At 45.0% G+C, this 24,013-nt stretch overlaps 1 protein-coding gene across 2 annotated transcripts in view; it reads left to right on the top strand.

Annotated features, from left to right (window-relative positions):
- pou6f2 (POU class 6 homeobox 2) overlaps positions 1-24,013 on the top strand; it is a 462,178-nt gene that overhangs the window by 300,520 nt on the left and 137,645 nt on the right. For both annotated transcript variants that reach the window (XM_055633835.1, XM_055633836.1), the window contains one exon: positions 7,176-7,369. In XM_055633835.1, coding sequence (XP_055489810.1) covers positions 7,176-7,369 — 194 coding nt within the window. The remainder of the gene's footprint in view (positions 1-7,175; positions 7,370-24,013) is intronic.

Below are 24,013 nucleotides of genomic sequence, written 5' to 3'. Positions count from 1 at the left end.
AAACAACCAAATAACTTTTAATTGAACTACTTGAGTCTTGCCTGCCCCTCTATCCATGATCATTCCAACCAAAAGCAGACGCATCTAAGATGCTTCAACTTACAGTTTCAAGATTGCTTGGGGATTTTAACCTCTTACAGAACACACATTTTTGGATAATGAGATTAAGGACAATATTTCAGGTTGATGATCATTCATGAGAACTGGAATCGATTGGAAAAGCAAGGTTTCAAGCAAATAAGGAAGTGGGGAAAGAGGTGAGGAGGTGGATGAGGAGGTGGATGGGGAGGCAGTCAAAATTGAATGCTTGTGATTGAGGAATGACAGGAATGATTAAAAAACCCCTAAAAGCAAAAGGCATGTTAACAGGACTATGAAAGATGCTAAAGGGCTGAAGGGGCATGTAACAGTGATTATGAACTGAGGTTATTGAATTCAGTGTAGGAAGGAACTTCAAATGCTGCTTCACACCGAAGAGAGACACAAAATAGACACAAAGAGGAAGATGAGAATTTTATTGCCATACATCACAGTGAGAAATCCAATTCCACTTTGGTGGATGTTTATGTTAAGTTTATTTTATGTGTGTATTGTGTTCTTTTCACTTAGTATGGCTCTATGGTAACTGAATTTCACTGTACCTTTGTTGGTTAAGTGACAATAAACGCAAACTTGAACTTGAAAATGCTGGAATAACTCAGCGGGACAGGCAGCATCCTTCTGGACAGAAGGAATGGGTGGCATTTCGGGGCGAAACATAGACATAGAAAACATAGACAATAGGTGCAGGAGTAGGCCATTCGGCCCTTCGAGCCTGCACCGCCATTTAATATGGCTAATCATCCAACTCAGTATCCTGTACCTGCCTTCTCTCCATACCCCCTGATCCCTTTAGCCACAAGGGCCACATCTAACTCCCTCTTAAATATAGCCAATGAACTGGCCTCAACTACCTTCTGTGGCAGAGAGTTCCAGAGATTCACCACTCTCTGTGTGACCCTTCTGTTGAATTCAGTTCTGGTTCCAAAAGCATAGTTAAAAGATTAGATGCTTTCTTCAAGCTTCTATTGAGCTCCATTAGTGCATGAGAATCAGGGGAGAGGTCAATGAAGGAGTGGAGCAGAGAATTAATCTATTAGCTTTGAATCTCTGACAACAGTTGCTGGTAGCAATTCTGCTTTTGTCATCTTCAACTCCTCCAGACCCATTTTTTAAATTGACCATCTTGTCACATCACTTCCTTCCTCTGCTTTGCACTATATCCTTTTTATTGTTAATGAATCACTCCATTTTTCCATCCTAAAACAAGCCTTTCCGGCTATTTTCTCCTTGCCCTCACACCTCTCTCTGCCTCTGTACTTGCTTTATCTTCAAACTGTTCCTAGTTCTGATGAAAGGTCTTGACCTGAACCATTAGTTGTATTTCCCTATCCACAGCCTTTGTCCAGCCTAATCAGTATTTCCAGTGTCTCCTGTTATTATTTTAGTCGCAGCTGAGCTTCAATATTAAAGTTACCACAGTGTTTACTGTGCACGAGCAAATAAATAGTGAAACTGTAGAACAACATTGTTTAATGAAGGCAATCACTCTCAACCAAATAGCTCTGGTATAACAAAGCATCAAAGTTTTAATGCGGCTCGGTGGCGCAGCGGCAGAGTTGCTGCCTTGCAGCGCTCACAGGACCAGATACCCAGGATCAATCCCGACTACGGGTGGAGTTTGTACATTCTCCCCACGTGGGTTTTTTTCCGAAATGTTCTGTTTCCTCCCGCACTCCAGAGACGTACAGGTTTGTAGGTTAATTAGATTGGTATAAAGTGTAACTCGTCCCTTGTGTGTAGGATAATATTAACGTGCGAGGATCGCTGGTAGGTGCGGACGATGGGACAAAGAGCCAGTTTCCACGCTGTATCTCTGAACTAAACTAAACTAAAACTAAAAGTTATATAGCATCGTCACTTAATTCCTTGGTACCTTGGTACACATGACAATAAACTAAACTAATAAACAAATGTCCTAGAATGGAATGACTCATCTTGGGAGCAAATGTGGCAGAGCTAAACAAATTGAGATTAGGGGATAGTATCTTTGCAAGAGGCAGGGTGGGAGGAAGTGTAGTCCACATAAGTGGTCAGTAGGTTTGTAGTAGAAGCTTGTCGGTAGTCTGCCCCTTATGATGGATCCAGAAATGGGAGAAAGTTGTCAGGGATAATCCAAGTGAATTTGAGGGCAGAATTGAAGTTAGTGGTAAAATTAATTAAGTTGTGCATGGAAGGTGGAGGCAGCCCCAATAATGTGACCAATGTACGTTTGGAACAAAGCTTTCCAAAGTTCAGCTAATTGACAATCACAGTTCTTATTACAATAGATTGTATTTGATGAATTACTGGATACCATTAACACTGCTGCAGCAATCTCTACATTGGTTGCTTCTTCACCCTTTCCTCTGCTTCAGTTCCACTTTCTTCCGACAGACTCTGGCCACATCTTTGTCACAGTCACTTTTGAAGTGATCAAATCACATCCTCTTACTTTCCCTTTCTGAATTGTCTCCAGAGCTTTCAATTCTGCTCTGACTGTTCTCAGCCAGTCATCTCATGCTTTGTCTGTGCTATGCTGGGCCATTGTTAGTAAGTTCATGTCTGTTGTCGCATCAATCCGAGGATCTTCAAAATCTTGTGCTTTCCTCCACTTTACAATGACATTCGCTCTTAAAGCATCCCGTTTAGTCCATGCTTGATTCAGTCTATTCACCAATTCTGTTAATAGCAAGAATCTTAAATGAATTCTTCATAGAGGAAGTCAGTCCATGGGTGTTTGGGGCAGCCCGGTGGTGCAGCGGTAGAGCTACTGCCTTACAGCACCAACGACGCAGGCTCTATCCTGACTACGGGTGCTGTTTGTACGGAGTTTGTACGTTCTCCCCGTGACCTGCGTGGGTTTTCTCCAAGATCTTCGGTTTCCTCCCACACTCCAAAGACATACAGGTTTTGTATGTTAATTGGCTTGGTGTAAATGTAAAATTGTCAACTAGTGTGTGCAGGGTTGTGTTGATGTGCGGGGATGGGTAGTTGATGCGGATTTGGTGGGCTGAAGGGCCCGTTTCCACACTGTATCTATAAACTGAACAGAGGTCCTATCAAGATTGCATCCTCTTTTCCACATCTTCTTGTATTTCTCATCTGGTCACCATATAACTGGTGGCAAGGGCCACCCCTTGGAAAGGTGTGCTGATGCTTCAATTAAGATACTATCAAAGGCCTTGACAATTGCTCGATTAGGTCCTGTGGTGCTCCTCCAGTGATTTCCATGCAGCCAGTACTTTGTTTCAACTTATCAATGATCCCATGTGCACTGATCTATCGTATTTCTTGAGATGGCCTGGTTTGGCGGGTGGACACAAAATGCTGGAGCAACTCAGCAGGACAGGCAGCGTCTCTGGAGAGAAGGAATGGGTGACGTTTCGTGTCGAGATCAGTCTGAAGAAAGGTCTCGACCTAAAACGTCACCCATTCCTTCTATCCAGAGAGGCTGCCTGTCCCGCTGAGTTACTCCAGCATTTTATGTCTACCTGAATTTAAACCAGCATCTGCTGTTCTTTCCCACACATTAAGTGTATGGCACTGCCTACACACATCATTGCATTCACGGCAGATACCCACGAGCCATCCTTTAGTTTTCAGTGGTGGTGCACATTAAACCGATGTAATGAATTGCAAACTGCAGACAAAATTAGGACTCATGGAACACTGCCTCTTGACATGTTTTTCAGTTGCTTACTTTGTTTTGTATTCCCACACTACTTCTCCTGCTTAATGCTCCAGTCCAAGTCTGGAAGCAATTAATTTTTGGTTTAGATAAGTCAGGATGAGTCAACCAGCACATTTATGTAATTCCCTGTAGACGTGGTTTAATTTAGTTTAGTTTAGAGATACGGCGCAGAAACAGGCCCTTCGGCCCACCGAGTCCGCACCAACCAACGATCCCGGGTCTCTGGTGCTGTAAGCGCTGTAAGGCAGCAACTCTACCATGGTACCACCATGCCAACATCTGCAACTTAAAGAACTATGGTAGAAGTATAACGACCACTGAAAACATCAATTATCAATTAACACTTGGACAGTGCCAATCACTCTGTTGGTAAAGCTGTGAGGTTAATAGGCTGGACTATTTGGCAGTTCTGTGCACTGATTGTCATGATGAATAGCTTACTCTGCAGACTTACAGGAGATGTCCATTGTACATACTCTCATGCCCACACCAATATAACATCTTGTGTAATTCACACTACAAATGTGCACTTGTGCTGATTTTATTGATAGAATCATTTAAACAAATGGTGGGCCTTTCAGCCCTTTGAACTTACACTGTTGTACAATATGTTCATGGCTGATCATTCCAATTCACTATCCTGTTACTTCCTTACACCCATGTACATGATCTCCTTCACAATAAGAACTATAACTAACTATGTATTGAACATATTTAATGGTTTTGACTAAACTGCCTTCTATGTTGACAAATTCGACAGATTCACTGAGTGAAAACATTTCTCCTATTTTGAAGGTAGACAAAAATGCTGGAGAAACTCAGCAGGTGCAGCAGCATCTATGGAGCGAAGGAAATAGGGCCAAAACCCTTTTTCAGACTGATGTAGGGTGGAGGGGGGCGATGGGGAGAAGAAAGGAAAAAGGAAGAGGAGGAGCCCGAGGGCTGAGGGAGAGCTGAGAAGGGGAGGAGACAGCAAGGGCTACCGGAAATTGGAGAATTCAATGTTTATGCCGCAAGGGTGCAGACTACCCAAGCGGAATATGAGGTGCTGCTCCTCCAATTTCCGGTGGTGCTCACTCTGGCCATGGAGGAGGCCCAGGACAGAGAGGTCAGATTCGGAATGGGAGGGGTAGTTGGAGCGCTGAGCCACCGGGAGATCAGGTTGGTTAATGCTGGAGGTATTCGGCGAAACGATCGCCAAGCCTTCGCTTGGTCTCACCGATGTAGATCTGCTGATACCTAGATGCGGATGCAATAGATGAGATTGGAGGAGATGCAGGTGAACCTCTGTCGTACCTGGAACGACTGCTTGGGTCCTTGAATGGTGTCGAGGGGGGAGGTAAAGCGACAGGTGTAGCATCTCTTGCGGTTGCAAGGGAAAGTGCCCAGGGAGGGGGAGGTGAGGGAGGGAAGGGAAGAATTGACCAGGGAGTTACGGAGGGAGCAGTCTTTGCGGAAAGCAGACAGGGGGGGAGATGGGAAGATGTGGCGAGTGGTGGGGTCACGTTGGAGGTGTCGAAAATGACGGAGGACTATTTGTTGTACGTGATGGCTGGTGGGGTGAATGGTGAGGACTAGGGGGATTCTGCCCTTGTTGTGAGTGGGGGGATGGGAAAAGAGAGCAGTGTTACGGGGTATGGAAGAGACCCTGGTGAGAGCCTTTAGTAGGGGAGGGGAACCCCCGTTCCCTGAAGAATGAGGACATTTCCGATTTTGATGAAGGATACCAGGCCTAAAAGTGTTAACTCTTTCCCTTTCCACAGATGCGGGCTGACCTGCTGTGTGTTTCCAGCTATTTCTATTCATGTTTCAGAGTTCCAGTAACTGCACTTTTTTGAAATTCTTCTCCTTACCTAAATGTTGTGTCTGAAATTCTTGACACCAGGTTCTTGACCTCTCTGCCATTGGGGAATTCTGAAAGGTCTTGGCTCATTCCTGCATCAATCAGGATTTTTTAAGCCTCAATGAGGATGCACCTCAATAATTTGAACTCTAGCACAGTAAGCTCTCTTCATAAATCAACTTCGCCATCCCAGGAATAGGTTTGGTGAACATTTGCTCAACTCCCTCTGTAGTAAGAACATCCTTCTTAAGATAAAGTGACCCCAACTGCAAACAATTTTCAAGATATGGTGTCATGAAAGCCCAAGCAATTAGACATTTCTGCTCCTCTACTCAAACCCGTTCACTATGAATGCCAACATTCTATTTGCCACCTTTATCACCATCAGCACTTCCCTGCATATTGTCATTGGTGCACAAGTATGGCAGGTCTTCTTGCATTCCATATTTCCCTCCGAACCTCCTGCTGTTAAGATAATAATCCGCCTTCCTGTTTAATCCATAAACGGGGCAAGCGGTGAACACTATGGGTGACAATGAAAATGAAAGAAGAATAGTGGCTGGTGACTAATGCATTACGCTTACTGCAGATTCCATAGCTAATACTCACAAATTCTTCTTTCCTAAAACAAGGTGCTTTTCAGAGAGTTGCAGTTGCATTGGCATAATCAAATTGTATACTTGACCATCCTATGATTGGTATATGAGTATGTTCCTTTCTTTTCATAGTTATATATTCTTATTTGGAGTATCACAAATTTTCACTCACCTCAAAATTGATCTCTAGTTCAAAAGATATGAGATTTACCTTAAATTGGCTGATCTCAGCCTAGCACACTAAAGTTGGGTTGTGTACATCTGAAGATAGACACAAACAGCTGGAGTAACTGAACAGGTCAGACAGCATTTACAGTGCATGTCCTGTTTCCTTTATCATCGTTACTTTTTTGCATATCTTTCATTATTTGTTCTATATCACCATCTATATTTCTCGTTTCTCTTTCATCTGACTCGCAGTCTGAAAATGGATCTCGACTCGAAACAACACCCTTTATTTCTCACACAGATGCTGTATTACCCGCTGAGTTGCTCCAGCTTTTTGTGTCTATCGTTGGTTTAAACCAGCATCTGCAGTTCCTAACTACACTTTGTGTACATCGGAGATAAAGATGCTTAAATCAGTCAGTAATTTGCTGCTGATCAGTATTTAATTCTTCTGCATTGTCTTTTGTATTGAAATAGCTGGCTGATGGACAGTTTTGATATTTTAGTTAAAATGATGGAGAAATAGTAAGAGAACAAAGTGTTGCCACTAATGTGTCGTAAGGAACTGCAGATGCCAATTTACATTGAAGATATGTGCAAAATGCTGGAGTAACTCAGAGGGACAGGCAGCATCTCTGGACAGAAGGACGGGGCTAATGTTGCTTTACAGTAGAAAGAGATAACATCTTGGTGAGAGAATGATTCAGACTTGGTGAAAGTAAATAGAATTGAGTAAAATAAAGTTATTTATACTGTGTGTTTACTCACTGTGATATTTATGTCTTTATTATTGCAGCTACCTCATCCTTGAATTCTCAAATCCAGCAACTCCAACATCTTCAGCAGCTGCAACATCAACAGCAACAAGGCCAACATCAGCATCAGCAGAACCACCAGCTGCCTGGCCAGCAGGCAACATCCCCTCAAAAAAACAGCCAGTCCCCAGGGCAAGGCCTCCATTCACCACTGACACCAACCAATCCACTTCAGGTATGGCAATTGAATTCAATGGAAAAGATTAATCTGTGTGTCCCGTGTATGACGTTAATGTTCCTGATTGGCAAAGATAAAACCATGAGCTTGACATGGACTCCACCGAGTGAGAGTTTCAGGTGTGTTTCAATTTAACTTCAACCTCAAAAATCCAAACAGAGCCACTTTCTCCAAGTTAAAGGCGTAGACTTTACATGGGCCTCAGCTATGCCTGCCATTTTGTTGGTTACATCGAACACTTCTTCCAGGCGCACACTAGTCCTGTCCTCCAACTCTTTCTCCGCTACATCAACAACTGCATCGGGGTTGCCTCCTGCACCCGTGCAGAACTCAAGGATTTCATTAACCACCACTAACTTCCACCCTGCCCTCAAATTTACCTGGACTATCTTTGATACCTTTCTCCCCTTTCTTGATCTCTCCGTCTCCATCAAAGGAGACAGACTATTAACTGATGTCTACTGCAAACCTACTAAATCCCACAGTTATCTGGACTACACACCCTTCCACCCTGCCTCTTGCAAGGACACTATCTCCTGCTCTCAATGTCCATCTCCATCAAACCTGCTCCCAGGATGAGGCTTCCCATATGAGGATATCCGTGATGTCCTCATTCTATAGTGAATGTGGTTTCCCCCTGGCATTCATAGATGGATGCCTTACCTGTGATTCTTCTGTGTCCCGGAGTTCTGCCCTCACAGCCTCTCTCCCCAGATACAACAAGGCCAGAGTTCATCTGGTCCTCACCTTTCACCCCACCTGCCGCTGCATCATCCTCCGACATTTCCGTCACCTCCTAAGGGATCCTGCCACTAATCACATCTTTCAATCCCCACCCTTTCAATCTTCCACAGAGAAGCTGCTCCTTGGTTCACGCATCCCTTCCAACCCAAACCACCCTCTTTATGCAGAGAGGGGGGGATGACTGTCTCGTGACCCTTTACGATCATTCCGTCCTGCAGCACAAGTTCATCGCGTACCAGAAAGTTGGGTTTTAGTTCAACAGGAGTGTTGGATTGTTTGTTTGGCCAGCCGCCTTTAATGATTGAAGTTAGCAGCTGGGAGGTCTTATCCATGGCAGTGTGTTCAGCGAGGCGGTCAGTTGGAACGAAGGAAACCTTCATAACAGAGAATTCCTCGTTCGTCAGAATGGTGTTCGCCGGTGGCGCGTGGTGCGTGGGGTAGAGTGTCTGCGATGTGCATGTCTTTACCTATTTTGTAGACAATGTGGAGGTCGAAAAGTTGAAGCTGCATCATCATGCGTTGAAACCTTGCTGGGGCAGCATGGATAGGCTTGCTCATTATGGAGACCAGAGGTTGATGATCAGTCTCTACCGTGAAGGTTTTGCCAAAAATGAAGTATTTGAACTTGGAATAGGCAAAAATCATAGCAAGCAGTTCTTTTTCTATCTGGGCATAGTGCTGTTCGGTATCCGTTAGTGTTCGTGAAGCGTAGGATACCGGCAAGACATCGCCGTTGAAAGAGTTCTGCAGGCATGCAGCACCTAGTCCATTTGGGATGCGTCGCAGGTGATTGTAACTGGCAGGTTGAGGTTAAACTAAGACAGAGTGGGTGCACTAGCGAGCTGTAGCTTTAAAGTCTCGAATGCTCGCTGGTGGTTTGGGTACCAGGACCAGGTGTTGTCCTTGTGGGTTAGTTGACGCAGGGGGACTGATAGTTCGCTGAGATTGGGAATAAACTTTCCCAGGTAGTTGACCATGCCTAGAAGTCGTTGCAGGCTGGTGACATCAGTTGGTACCGGCAGCTCATTGATTGCTGCAGTCTTCAGCGTGTCTGGTTTTAGCCCATTGCTAGTGATCACGTGACCTCGGGAACCCTGAACTTGCATTTAAATGGGTTCGGCTTTAAAATTAATGTCTCTGGCACGGTCCAGTACTTCACGTAGGTTTGCATCGTGCTCGGTGGCATGGCGGTCATAAACTAGAATGTCGTCAACTATGAAGGCACAGGGGAATTCTGCAAACAGTTGCTCCATTGCACGCTGGAAAACTTCACTGGCAGAGTTGATGCCGAAGGGCATTCTTAGGAATTGGTAATGACCAAACGGGGTGGCGAATGTTGTTAATGCTGATGAAACACGGTCTAACGGGATTTGCCCTAATGTGTTTTTGGCATTCAGGACTGAGAAAACCATTGCATTACCGATTTGTGCTGCAACATCTTCAATGGTCCTCATAGGATAGTGTTGCTGTTTAATTGCTGCGTTCAAATCTTTAGGATTGATACAGATGCGTAACTCCTTCTTGTCTTTCTTTGTGGTGACAATCATGGTGGAAAACCAATCAGAGAGCTCGCTGACTTCGGCAAGGACTCCAATGGAGACCATACTTTTCAGTTCATCGTGTATATGCTCATGCGTACCATGCGGAACGCGGTGAGGGGCACTACGATTGGGGTGACTGTATGGTCAACAACGATCTTGTATATTGTAGGTAGTTTACCGAGTTGGTTGTCACACAAATCTTTGTAGTTGGATAGCATCTGTTTGGGTGGTCCCTCTGTCAAAAAGAGTTTGTGAACAGCACGCCCGAAATACCAAACCCAGGTCAAGGCACGCATCGATGCCTAGCAGGGTTTCAGAACTTGGCTGAACGATGTAAAACAGCAAGTCCTTGGTCTGTTCATTGATGGTATATTTAAGATTGGCTTTGCCCAGTGGGTGAAGAATTTCTCCTCCGTAAACATGTTTTTTTTCATGCGCTCAGTGGGTCTTATCTTGTTGAAAACCTTGAGTGACATGACGTTCACGCTGGCACCGGTATCGACTTTGGCGGTCAGAGGTTTGTTATTGATTATCATGGTCACAGCAGGATCAGTCACTTTGTCTAGGGTGCGCAGGGTTAGGGAAAGTGTTGTAGACCCAGAGTTATACCCATGGGAAGATTCGTCTTGTTCATGGGAATCTGAATCTGACGGGTCTTGGTGAATCAGGTGCAGCTTCGTCCTTGGAGCTGTACTCCCACTAGATCGACAACAATTTGCAAAGTGGTTGTTTTTTTTGCAAGTATGACTTACTTTCCCATGGGCTACGCAAAATTGGTGCCTCCTGGGGTGGAAATAGTTACAGTTTGTGCACCTCGTGTTAGGCATGTTCTGAACTTTGCAGGATGCATTGAGAAATCTTTGCAGAGAGTAACTAGCCAAATTCACATTTAACTGTTGATTAGCATTCGCGCTATCATAATCAGCCAATGGTGCCACAGTTTCAGCCATGAATAGCCTGATCTAAAGTCAGTGCTGCATTCCGTAATAGTTCAGCTCGCAGCTTTTGGTCGCTCATTCCTCCCACAATTTTATCTCGAACAAGCTCATTTGTTATCTCACCAAATCTGCATCGAAAACTGATGTTGCTCAGGTCAGTGATGAATCGTTCCACAAGTTCACCAGGCTGTTGCACTCGGGCAACAAATCTTGTCCAATCAAGGATTCTGTTAGACGGCAGGTCACACAATTCTCTAAACTTTCTCAGCCACACCTTGGAGTTATCTATAGATTCTGCTGGCACCAATACCTGTCCATTTGCATCCAGATGGGCAGGTGCAAATTCAGACGAATCAGCGTGGATCATAGCCTCCGGACCCGCTAAATTCAACCGTAGCGAAACCTTCAAATCGTCGGGATCATTGCGGTGAACGATGCGGATATAATGAGAGTAATCCTTCTCAAACATTCTCCATCGCTCGGTGATATCAGAATCAAACACAAGCAGGCTAGGCTTTCGACAAGAGCCAGCCATATTCCCAAATCACATAAAACACGCAAATAAAAATTGGTAAAAAAAATAAATCGCGATAAACAAATGCGGGGTAAACCCCATAATCTGACAACATGTAAAGAGCTCAAACTCACACGGGTTGAAACACAAGCATCTTTATTGTTCAGGTCATAACGACACAGCAGGTCATCACACGTTCACACTGCTACTCAGACTGGTAGACAGAGGGCAGGATCTTATACTATGAATGTTACAATTAGGCAGGGTTATAATTACTAAGCATTCTAATTGGCTAACATGCTATAGCCAATGCTACAGACACAAAAAGCTGGAGTAACTCAATGGGTCAGACAGCATCTCTGAAGAAAAGGAATAGATGATGTTTCTCGACCCGAAGGATCTCGACCGGAAACGTCATCTATTCCTTTTCTCCAGAGATGCTGCCTGATCCTTATAGAGCCTTAGCACTATGCAATGTAGGAAGGAACCACAGATGCTGGTTTAAACCAAAGATAGACACAAAAAGCTGGAGTAACTCATCGGGTCAGACAGCAACTCGCTGGAGTTTAGAAGATTGAGGGGAGACCTCATTGAAACTTACAGAGTAATGAAAGGCATAGATAGAGTGGGTGTGGAAAGGATGTTTCCACTGGTGGGAGAGTCTAGGACCAGAGGTCATAGCCACAGAATTAAAGGGCGCTCTTTTAGAAAGGTGAGGAGGAGCGTCTTTAGTCACAGGGTAGGTAATCTGTAGAACTCATTGCCACAGAGGGCTGGGGAGGCCAAGTCAGTGGATATTTTTAAGGCAGAGATTGACAAATTCTTGATTAGAACAGGTATCATGAGTTAAGGGGAGAAGGCAGGAAAATGGGATGAGGAGACAGAGATCAGCCATGATTGAATGGCGGGATAGACTCGTTGGGCCGAATGGCCTAATTCTACTCCTATACTGTAACTTGTGAACTTGTGAACTACACATTTTGTAAACCTCCCAGTCTTAATCAGGAATATCCAAGAACACTGGAAAGCTAATTGCAGGAGGAGTGGCAGAGATACACAAATCATCGTTACACAATGGTGAGGCGCTGAAAAGCTGGAGGGTGGTTCAATTCAAGAGGGTGGTTCAATTTTGCAAATACAAAACTGGGAACTATAGACCAATAAGCTTAACATCTTTAGTAGGAAAATTACTGGAGATTACTGGAGAGGTTTCTGAAGGATAAGATAAGACATGCATTTGGAAAGACAGTAGGGATATTCAGCATGGATTTGTGGAATGGGAGATCATGTCTCATGAATTTGATTGAATTGTCTACATGGACTGCAGCAAGGCCTGTGAAAAGATTCTGCATGGTAATATGCTCTGGAGGGTTGGATCACATGGGAGCCAGGGAGAGCTAGCTAACGATACAGAATTGGCTTCATGATAGGAAACAGCCGTGCTCATGAAGCTCAGCATACGTTCTGCCAGCTGGCCGTCAGCATTAGTGTAGTACTGTAATACCATGTAATGGGTGGCATGCATTATATGTGTAATGGAGTTTATAAATGGCATGGATTAATAACGTTCAATCTACATCCTTCATCTTAAAGAAGCAATGCATGTCAAGAGTGGTTAGTGGAGTATATTGTAAAACACCAGAATAGGGTGTGTGCATTTTTTCCTTGTACATGCTTGTGCAGTGTGAGCACATAAAACAAAGTGGGTCATGCACAGTTCAAGTGTAGCTGGTGAACTTTCCAATCAATGGGTTTGGCTTGCAGACACGACCTACACGTGTACGGTAGTACCCCTCGTGCATCTCATCCTTCTCTGCGGGAGCAAGTCCCTTATCGGGTGAATGCGGAGGAGAAGACACGGGTGGAGTTGGGGCCAATGGGGAAGGCAGGGATGGTGGTGGCACCGGTGGATGAATCTCTGGAGTGGCATTCACGGCACATGAGGGAAGACTGGCGGGCTGGTCCAGGTAAAGAAGTGGAGGTGCCGGTTCATTAATCGGGAGGAGGTGTTGGCGGGTGCGTCGATAGATGCCGCTGTCAATACTGACCAGGTATGAGCGTGGCTCTGCGGTTGACCCCAGAATGACTCCGAGGTGGTCGTAACCTCGGACTGACTGTAACCGGACAACCTGTTCCTTGTTGAGCGGTTGAAGCAGAGAGCTGGTTTTGTCATAGTATTTTCTTCATGTGTCTCGGCGATGTTGGAGCTGGGATTGGATCGCTGACAGTAAACAAACTTGTGGTTCTGATAGTTGCTTGGCCATAGGCAGGGTGGAGCGGGTTCGAGGGTCATTCGGCTGAAGATCCCAGGAGAGGGTCGCAGACGATGTTCCGAAGGTTGAGTGAGTCAAGATAAACATCAGAGCCATCCCTATGTAAGCATTCCATTAGTTGTCTTACCACATGCACGGCCAGGCCATTGGACTGCGGGTACCTGGGGATGCTGGTGGTGTGGTGAAAGTCCCGGCGTTTCGTGAAATCGCTGAAGAGCTGACTGGAGAATTAAGTTCCAATGTCTGAGAGTAGCTTTAGGGGGCTCTGGGGACAGAGAAGTGGCGAGTGAGTTTTTGAAAGACCATGACTGAGGTTGGGCTACTGAGCAGGTCGATTTCGAACCATCCTGAGTAGGAATCGACTAGAACCAGGTATTGTTTGCCATGCCACTCAAAGATGTCGGCTGCTACTGTGGACCAGGGTAAGTACGGTGTGGGGTGCTGGAGAAGTGATTGTTTCTGTTGGTGCGGGGTCAGGCTATTGCAAATCGGGCAGGCAGCAACTTTCTTGAGAATGTAGTCAGCCATGTCAGCCATGTCAGGCCAGAAGAGCATACCTTTTGCATGTTGGAGGGTTATTTCTGCAGCAGGGTGGCCCCCATTGTTGTGAAGAGACATTGGGATGATTACCTTATGTCCTTTCATTATAATGCCGTCTTGAATGACCAGTTTGTCACGCACAGGGTAGAACGGGCGGACAGGTTGTGGCAGGTGGTGCTGTTTGTCTGGCGCTGGTGCCGTGTGGATCGGTTTGTTGATGTTACTGACCAGGGGCTGGTGATTGGTTTCAATCGTGATTAATAAAGGTTAATCTACAGAGTGGAAGACTGTGATTCATGATATGCCTCAGCTATTGATGCTGCGTCTGTTTGCTGTTTGTCACCTGAATTAACAATTTGGATGAAAATGTATAAAGCATGATTAGCAATTTGCAAGCCATACTTAAATAGGTGGTAGCGTAGATTGTTATCAGAAATTACAGCAGGAAGTTGTTCAGCTGAGAAAGGGGGCCGAGCAATGGCTAATGGAGTTTAGTTAATTCAAGTGTGAGGTCTTGCATTTTGGCAAGTCAAACCAGCGTACAACCTTCTCAGCATAGAGTGGAGCCCCTGGGAAGCAGCGGAAACTAGAAGTATACGTACATAGTTTCCTGAAAGTGGAAGATATATGATACAATACAATAGTGAAGCCGCACTGGAGAATCACATTCACTTTTAGTCGACTGCTATGGGAAAGGTGCCATTAAACTGGAAGGAGTGCAGAGAAGATATTGCCAGGATTCGAGGGTTACAGCCAGGGGTTGGGCAGTCTAGGACTTTATTCCTTGGAGGCAGAAGGCTGAGGGGTAATCGTACAGAGGTATATAAGACCATGAGGAGAATAGATAAGGCGAACGCACCGAGTATTTTATCTGGAGAAGGGAAATCAAGAACCAGAGGACATAGATTTAAGGTGAGGAAAGATTTAGTAGGATCCTGAGGGATAACATTTTCCACACAGAGAATCAGAATCAGAATCAGAATAGTACTTTTTTGCCAAGTATGTTTTGCAACATACAAGGAATTTCATTTGGGTGGTGGGTATACGGAACAAGCTGTCAGAGGAAGTCGTTGAGGCAGGTACAATAAATATATTTAAAAGACATTTGGACAAGTACATCAATAGGAAAGATTTAGAGGGACATGGACCAAACATTAGTAAATGGAACTACCTTAGAGAACTACCTTATGAGGCTTACTGAGACGAATGGAGTTACTGAGGCTAATATGAGGCCTTATTTTTATTTGCTTGGATTCGAGCGATTAGGTGGAACACATTCTCATACAAAGGTATGCAAGTCATTGGCATTTATCCATAGCATTATATGTAGATCAGGTAATACAGATCCCGTGTCAAATTGTCATGAGGTTTGAGATGGTAGCTATTTTACTGAACCTCTTAGTCTGTTACAAAAGCAAGCTTTACACACAAAAGCAACACACACGCTTCTCTTTGGGAACAGATCCTGGACTTGGTGCCTCAAAAAAAGGGCACAGATAAAGAACTTAGCGTATCATGATATTCTCAGCTTTTCTTGATGACATGTCAAGTGAATGAAAGGGTATCTGCTATATTCATCATCTTTTCATCATTTTGCAAGACCACCACATTGTGACAAGAAACAGCAGAAAGACATTTCTAAAAACTTCAGAGCTGCTTCAACCATTTGCTTTTTTTCTTAAGTGGAAAAAAAGTTGCAGGAGCCAACGAATTCCATTTCAGAGAGCCTATTCAACAAAAGCTTGCAGTCAACAAGACAAGCTGATGTGTGTGATCATTGCCTTGGGAAAGGATTGCCATAAATTCTGGAGATTGACTGCGGCTCCTTTGCTTGTGACTTCAATCATTTTGACACCACAAGCTACATTAAAATCCTTTTTTTTGGTCGGGAAGTCAAGAACAAGAATGTGAAACAAAGTTAGTCTTTTTACTGCGGTGTTAAATCAGGAAACACTTTTTTTTATACAAAGATTAGTAGGAATCTGTAACAAACCTTTCAGAAGATCTCAAGTTAGAAGCCAATATTAGCTAAGTGTTATCAAGGGATTCAGAAACGCAATGGGCAAATTAGGCTGAGGTACAGATGAGAAAGGATCAAATTAGATGACAAAATAGGCTTGAAATGTTGACAGATATGCACCATATTCTGTGTTCTCGTTCATACGTTCATGTTCATAAGCCATAGGAGCAGAATTAGGCCGTTCAGCCCATCAAGTCTACTCTGCCATACAATCATGGCTGTTCTATCTCTCTCTCCTAACTCCTTACACAATACACAATATTGTTGTAGGGGGCGCCGTCGAGTATGGCTGCCCTGCCAGCAGCTGTTAGTCCTTTCACCCATTTTTATTTTTAGTGAGTTAAAAGTGTGTGTTTTGGAGGTCTTTTAGTCTTTTTATGTGGGGGAGGGGGGGGGGGGAAGGGGGAAACTATTTTTCTCAGTCCCTACCTGGTCGGAGATGCTGCTTTTCTCCGAGCCATGTTTTCGCCCCTTTCTCGCAGCCTACCAACACTCTGGAGTGGCATTTTCCTGCCAGGACCGGCTGGGACTTCAGCTTCGTCGGCAGCGCAGTGCAGAGGCACCATCGTGGAGCGGGAGATGCCTTACCCGGGTCGCCGTGCGGTGGGCTCCGGAGTGCTGAGACCGCCGACTCCAACATCGCGGAGCTGCCACGGGCGGTGCTGAGCTTTAAACACCGCGGAGCCTGGGATCTCATGCCGAGGTCGCCAGTGTCGGAGCTCTGACCAGCGCGGCCCGTTGATTTCGGGAGCCACGGTCTCCGGGGAGGAAGCGGCCGCTCCAGACACTCCGAGCCGCTGAGAGTGTTCACCCGATGCCAGAGCTCCATCATCCGGCGAGAGGGCCTGATGCATCGGGCAGACGTAGCGGCGACTGCGGAGGCCACAATAGGCCCGACTATGGGTGAACAGGGGATGGGACTGGACTTTTAATGCCTTCCCCCACAGTGGGAACCATTGTAGGGGGATGTTTGTTATGTTTATTGTTAAATTCTTTAATGTTGTGTCTTATCTTTATTTGTGTGCTGCGATGGCAAGTCAAATTTCACTACACCAATTGGTGTATGTGATAATAAATGTCCTTTGTATCATTTGTATCGTTTGTATCCAATAACTACTTAGATGTGAATGTAGGAGGAAAGTTAAGTAAAGGGCCTGTCCCACTTTCCGTCTTTCCCGTGACATTTACGCGACTTGCTGGGGTGTGGGTAGAGCGTGTGTAGCACGGGGACGGGTGTATGGAGTGGTGTGGAGGAGTGTGGACTTCGTCCTGAATGAAATCTTCATGCGCCACCGGCCTGTCGCGTAATTGACGGCCAAAGTGGGACAGGCCCAAGACCCTGGCACGGTTCAACGTCTCTCCTCCAACAGCAGCAGAAGCAGGCAAACGAACGCCGAGCTCGGCCTGGGGCTCATGGCCGTTGCGGATCTGGATCCGATCCTAGCACTTCTCCACCTAACCCCTTCAATCAATTGGGGTCACTGACCTTACTATAAAAGTTAGATATTTTGATTATTTGTATTTTACAGGATAGTTGAACTGGGAAAATTTAATTAACAACACATTTTTGGTTTTTAAACTAAATATGCTCTTTATAAACCTCTTTTTTCATCTGTTTTCCTATGTCTCAAATCATTTGGAAATGGTAAAGGTCCATTCTCCAACCTCCCTTACATTGACTCCATTTACACCTCACGTGGCCTTGGCAAGGCCAGCGTCATAATCAAGGACGAGTCGCACCCTTGCCACTCCCTCTTCTCCCTTCTCACATCGAGCAAAAAGTACAGAAGTGTTAAAATGCACACCTCCAGATTCAGGGACAGTTTCTTCCCAGCTGTTATCAGGCAACTGAATCATCCTACCACAACCAGAGAGCCCTCCTGAACTTCTATCTACCTCATTGGTGACCCTCGGACTATCTTTGATCGGACTTTACTAGCTTTACCTTGCACTAAACGTTATTCACTTATTATGTATCTATACACTCTAAATGGCTCGATTGTAATTATTTATTTTCTTTCTGCTGACTGGTCAGCACGCAACAAAAGCTTTTCACTGTATCTCGGTACACGTGACAATAAACTAAACTAAACTAATTTCTCCCGATTCACTAACACTCAATAGGCAAGGTCTTAACTCCACCACTTGCAGAAAGCCACTGCCCACAGGCCCAATGTTCCTCATGGATAGATGATGATACTGACAGGGCAGTGGAAGTAAAAGATATAATGCAGCCCTGAGCATGCCCGGTTGGTGTGAGACGCAGGCTCAACACAATCTCGCCCTTCTGTTATATTGATTGAATAAAACACAACTATATCCAGTTAATTGAGCACAGGTAATCAAAACACTGCTGACCATATTATTCAATCCTGCTCAAATACTTTTACTTCTGTTTATGTAAGACATATTATGCAATAATATGATGACAAAAAGCATGAGCGGTTAAAAAAAAAAGATTCAGCTAGGGATAAGTTCATCAATGAATTTTCCCAGTCCAATTTACTGTAAATTTTCACAGAGTTATACTTCAAAGTTACAATAAACCTGCTACATTGTTTTTTCACCTGGTCTTTTTTTAGTTTCATGTGTAACAATGAAATGTGGACATGTGAAGTTGTGTATAAAGAGAAATTATCATGATGTATGATAGAACAATTATGGTTTATAATTGGATGACTAAAGGATTTTTTTTTTTACCTGACCTGGGCAGTTGTTAAACACATTTTAAATGGCAAAAAAACATCCAAATACATGGATTGCAAAGGGTGGAAGTTGTTGCTTTTGCTTCAAATGGATGCACTTTAACACTTTCTACTGACTTTTGAAATGATTGTACTGATAAATAATTAGTATAATAATGTAAAGATTGACATTTTTAATACGTGAACAGACATTTATTTTAAAGAAGTGTAAATAACCATCTGCTGAACTCATGGTAGTTCTATGAAATACGTAAGGTGATGGTACCTCCAACATTATCGCAACCTTTTACTGAAGATAAATATTTCTCTTTACCTCTCTTCATTAATCCAGCACTCTTGTCACTTCAATTGTTCCATCACACTTCAAATCTAATAAGTTATTCCTGTTATGGTGCCAATCGTGGATAATAATTGCACAAAACAAGATCTTAGAAGCATCAAATGAGACAAAGAACCAGCTGAATTCTTCTTGGACTGGAAACCATTGTACAGGATGCCAGAGAGAATTCCTCTTTTTAAGCAGTCCTCAAGAATTAAGGATGGCTTGTTTCCACACTGGTTTGGTCGTTTTTGCGAAGACTGACGAGGCTCTTCCATAGGTCAGTGACTGGGTTCCTAACAAGGCAAGCAATGGGTAATATGTGAGGTGATGCATCAGTTGTGCAGGTCTTCTCAGTGTTGCAGTCCATGGACACAATGATGTTCCTTCTCCACTTGGAGTTGTCATGAGCCAAGAATTCCCAAGGGTTAGTGGGAATAATGTTATTTTTTTCCAGAAGGTTTTAAGCATATCCTTAATTATTTTCCTTTGGCCTGGTAATCTCTTCCTGTAACAGAGGTGAGAATCATAAGTCTGTTTTTGAAATTCTAGCATCAGGTATGCATAAAGGAGCAGACTGAGTGGAATTTGGACCTCAGTCTTTGGGATGTTGTCCCCAGAAAGGTTTCAGATGTTAGTTCAGTTATCCTTTGTGAGAATTTGGAAGATTATGTAGGGACAGGAGTCGTTGATATTTTATGTGTGTTTTTAAGTTTCAACTGTAGGTAACTCATTCTCAGAATCATGCAGGATGCAGGGTTCCTTGCTACCTAATAACACATATACCAGGAAAAAGGCCTTGATCAACAAACGCCCCTTTCCTCAATCAAATAAAGACTGTTCTGGTGCAATGAAGCAATGATAAATTTTGTCACTGATGTCTGCCTTTGCGGAGAGGTGGCATGTGGCGCATCCAAGAGAGTCCCAGGTTTTGAGAGAGAATTTATTTTCAATACAATACGAAAATAATTGATGCATTTTCAGAGATACTGTCTTTTTGATGGAATATAAAATCAAAGCCCTTTCATCTCTCTCATTCCGCTACACTACTCAAAAATTACAGGGGAATTCTCCCATTAAATGAGCCTTTATTCATCACTCAAAACAAATATAATCTGTTTATTATCTAACTGACGTTACTGGGACGTTATAACACATCCTCTACTTTATAGAGAAATGAGGAACTACAGCCGCTGGTTTACATGAAAAGACACAAAGTGTTAAGGACCTGTCCCACCAGCATGCGATTGCATGCGTCTAGCGCGACCAAACATGGTGGCTTGAGGCATACGTCCTTGCGGGGCCGGCCCCACGTCCAACCGTGGAGTTGTCTGGAGTTGTGCGGGGCTGGTCCCGACATCATACTCACCAATCAGCTGGGTAGGAGGCGGGCCGACTGAATTTGGACGTTGCACGGCGTCGGGGTGTTACGTCATCGCACAACGCCACACGCTAGGCGTACGCCGTCAAGATGCTGCATACGGCATCAAGACGCTGCATACGCCCGTCGAGGCGCTGCGTACGACCTCAATGCAGCTGCAAGCTGAATGGCCGTTGTCGCGTGGAATTTTTTGACAGTCAGTTTTCCGGAACCCCGCGCGATGTGGGGACCAGCCCCGCTCAACTCCATACGGTTCCGGCGATCAAAGTGGGACTTGCCCCGCGAGGCCGTACGGCTCAAGCGACCACTTTAGGTCGTGCTAGCCGCATGCAGTTGCATGCTGGTGGGACAGGCCCTTTCGTCAGTCACGGGTCAGGCAGCATCTACAGAGAAGACGGATAGGTAACGTTTCAAGTCTTAACCTTTCTTCAGATGGAGAGTAGGTGCGAGAAAGAAAACTAGAAGATAGGAGCAGCAGAACAGAGCCTCCAAGTAATAGTAAAACCGAGATGAGAAGAACTTTTTTCACACAGAGAGTGGTGAATCTCTGGAACTCTCTGCCGCAGAGGGTAGTCGAGGCCAGTTCATTGGCTATATTTAAGAGGGAGTTAGATGTGGCCCTTGTGACTAAGGGGATCAGGGGGTATGGAGAGAAGGCAAGTACGGGATACTGAGTTGGATGATCAGCCATGGTCATATTGAATGGCGGTGCAGGCTCGAAGGGCCGAATGGCCTACTCCTGCACCTAATTTCTATGTTTCTATGTTTCTATGTTTCTAATAGGTTAATACAGGTGAGGGGATTATGATAGCCAGATGGTTGGACAAAGGCCAGAGAAAGATGTGAAGGAAGGAAGAGTTGTGATTTGAGAAGCTAGAGAAGAAATGCAGGTGGAAGAGGAGGAGGGGAGAAAGAGGTGTGAGTCCAGGTAAGGCACAGAGGAGATAGATGGGGAGTGGGGGGAAGATGAGAGAGGGGGGTTTGTAGGTAACTAAAATTGGAGAATTCAAAACTCATAGCTTTGGCTTGTAAGCTAACCAAGCAGAATATGAGGGACTGTTCATCCAGTTCACGTGTGGCCTCATTTTAGCAATAGAAGAGGCTCAAGGTAAAAAAGGCCAATATGAGAATGGGAAGAGAGTTAAAATGGTGAGCAACCAGGAGATCCAGTATGCCTGAGCGCAAGTGTTTGGCAAAACGGTTGCCCAGTCTAGCTTGGTCTCGCCAATGTACAGGAGGCAACATTGTGAACACCAGATGCAGTAGATGAGGTTGGAGAACCTGCACATGAACCTGGAAGGTCTGCTGGAATCCCTGGATGGATGTGAGGAAGGAGGGACAGGGGCAAGTATTACATCTCCTGCAGGGGAAAGTATCTGGGGAGGGGGTGGTTTGGGTGGGAAGGAATGAGTGAACCAAAGAGTTGCAGAGGGAATGGTCACTGCGGAATGTGGAAGGCAGAAAGGGGTGAGGATGGAAAGATGTGACTAGTGGTGGGATCAGTTTGGAGTGGATGGTAATGCTGGGGGATGATGTGTTGGATGCAGAGGCTGGTGAGGTGAAAGGTGAGGACTAGGAGAACTCCATCCTTGTTCTGTCTGGGGGGGAGCAGAACTATGGTACATGAAGGAGACATTGGTGAGGGATAACTACAAAACTATGTCATAGGAATTGACAACTCTCTAAAATCTTTAAGAAAGAACTGCAGATGCTGGAAAAATCGAAGGCAGACAAAAATGCTGGAGAAAATCAGCGGGTGAGGCAGCATCTATGGAGCGAAGGAATAGGTGACGTTTCGGGTCGAGACTCTTCTTCAAACTGATGTGGGGGTGGGAATAAGAAAGGAAGAGGTAGAGACTGTGGGCTGTGGGAGAGCTGGGAAGGGGAGGGGAAGGAGCAAGAAAGCAAGGACTACCTAAAATTGGAGGTCAACGTTCATACCGGTGGGGTGTAAACTACCCAAGCGAAATATGAGGTGCTGTTCCTCCAATTTGCAGTGGGACTCACTCTGGCCATGGAGAAGGCCCAGGACAGAAAGGTCGGATTTGGAATGGGAATGGGAGTTGAAGTGCTGAGCCACCGGGAGATCAGGTTGGTTAATGCGAACTGTGCGGAGGTGTTGGGAGAAGCGATCGCCAAGTCTGCACTTGTCTCATTGATGTAGAGCAGCTGACACCTAGAGCAGCTGATGCAATAGATGAGGTTGGAGGAGGTGCAGGTGAACCCGCAAACTGCTCCCAGTGTAACTGAGTGGTGGAATACGGAAGTTACGGGGGGAGCGGTCTCTGCGGAAAGCCGAAAAGGGAGGAGATGGGAAGATGTGGCCAGTGGTGGGATTCCGTTGGAGGTGGGCTACAAGTCAGGAATATAAATGTAAATTATTTTAATTTTTAATATTGTTTTTGTAGATAGTTCCGAGAAATGACTTTATATGATTGTCTGTATGTGTGTAGTGGACTTTGGGGATCCTATGTCTTACACGAGGGAAGAACAAGTGCCTCGAGTTCAATCCTGTTCTCTGCCAATGTCTGAGAGGGGTTTGCACATACTCCCTGTGACCCAATGGGCTTCCCCCACTCCCCTAGTGCCCTTATAAGGTCAGAAGGAAAAGGAGCAGAATTAGGCCATTAGGACCATTAAGTCTACTCCACCATTCAATCGTGCTTGATCTATCTCTCCCCCCTAACCCCATTCTCCTGCCTTCTCCCCATATCCTCTGGCACCTGCTCTGGTTTCCTCCCAAAGATAGCAGATTGGTAAATTAATTTGCCACTGCAAACTGCTCCCAGTGTAACTGAGTGGTGGAATAATCTGAAGAGGGTGAGGTAGCCGTTGACAATGTCAGATACTATTATTAAACGCAAGAAAATTCCCTCTGAGTTTTTGGCTGAAATGGTACATGAAGATGAACCTCCATGATAATAGTTCTGAGACAGAAGCTGAAGTTTCACTGCAGGGCACGAGATATAACCTGCACTCCACTCCACTCCAGCACAGTGCTAGTGGAATGGTCCAATGTCAAAGATGCTGTTTGGTACAATTATTCATCAACGCTGTTGAAAACATTAGCGACGCAGTGGTGCTGGTTTCCAGCGGGAACAGTGATGGACACAACACACATCTCTGTCCTCCAGACATCCGCCGCTGGAAGTATCGGATTTTGGTGTGTGTGCTTTATCATCATTCCTTACAATGCGACGTACGACAGTGATCGCAACTTCTACTGAAGTGTGGATGGCCGTTTTTGATCCTGCCTGGTCCACAGCCCCCTCCTCACCTGGCAAACCAGGTGGGGGAGACGGTTTAGTCGCCGACTATCCGACCATGGAGCAGGTAGCACAGGATTACACGGGACCCGTGGAGGGGGGATCTCCCCCCGACCTGACCTAAACAATTAAGAGGCATTAAAATAGACATAAATAGGCAAGGTTTGGATAGGTATATTACAATACTTACCTTCAGCGGCGCTGCAATTCTGCCACTGGCCATGTGCGCAATTTTGGCGCCTTTGAGGGGGGTGGGGGGGGAGGGGGGGGCGAGATTAAATTGTGTTTTTTTCCTACCTTCTCCTGGAATATATTTGGTTGGAGTGCAAGCTTTTGCTGAAGAATCGTTCCGACAGGCGTTCTGTGTATTTTTTTTTTTTCAATCGCCCAACAAGTTCAG

The sequence above is a fragment of the Leucoraja erinacea genome, chromosome 4 (genome assembly GCF_028641065.1).
Source record: "Leucoraja erinacea ecotype New England chromosome 4, Leri_hhj_1, whole genome shotgun sequence".
NCBI classification, from domain to species: domain Eukaryota; kingdom Metazoa; phylum Chordata; class Chondrichthyes; order Rajiformes; family Rajidae; genus Leucoraja; species Leucoraja erinaceus.
This window is presented reverse-complemented; position numbering and strand designations above follow the sequence as displayed.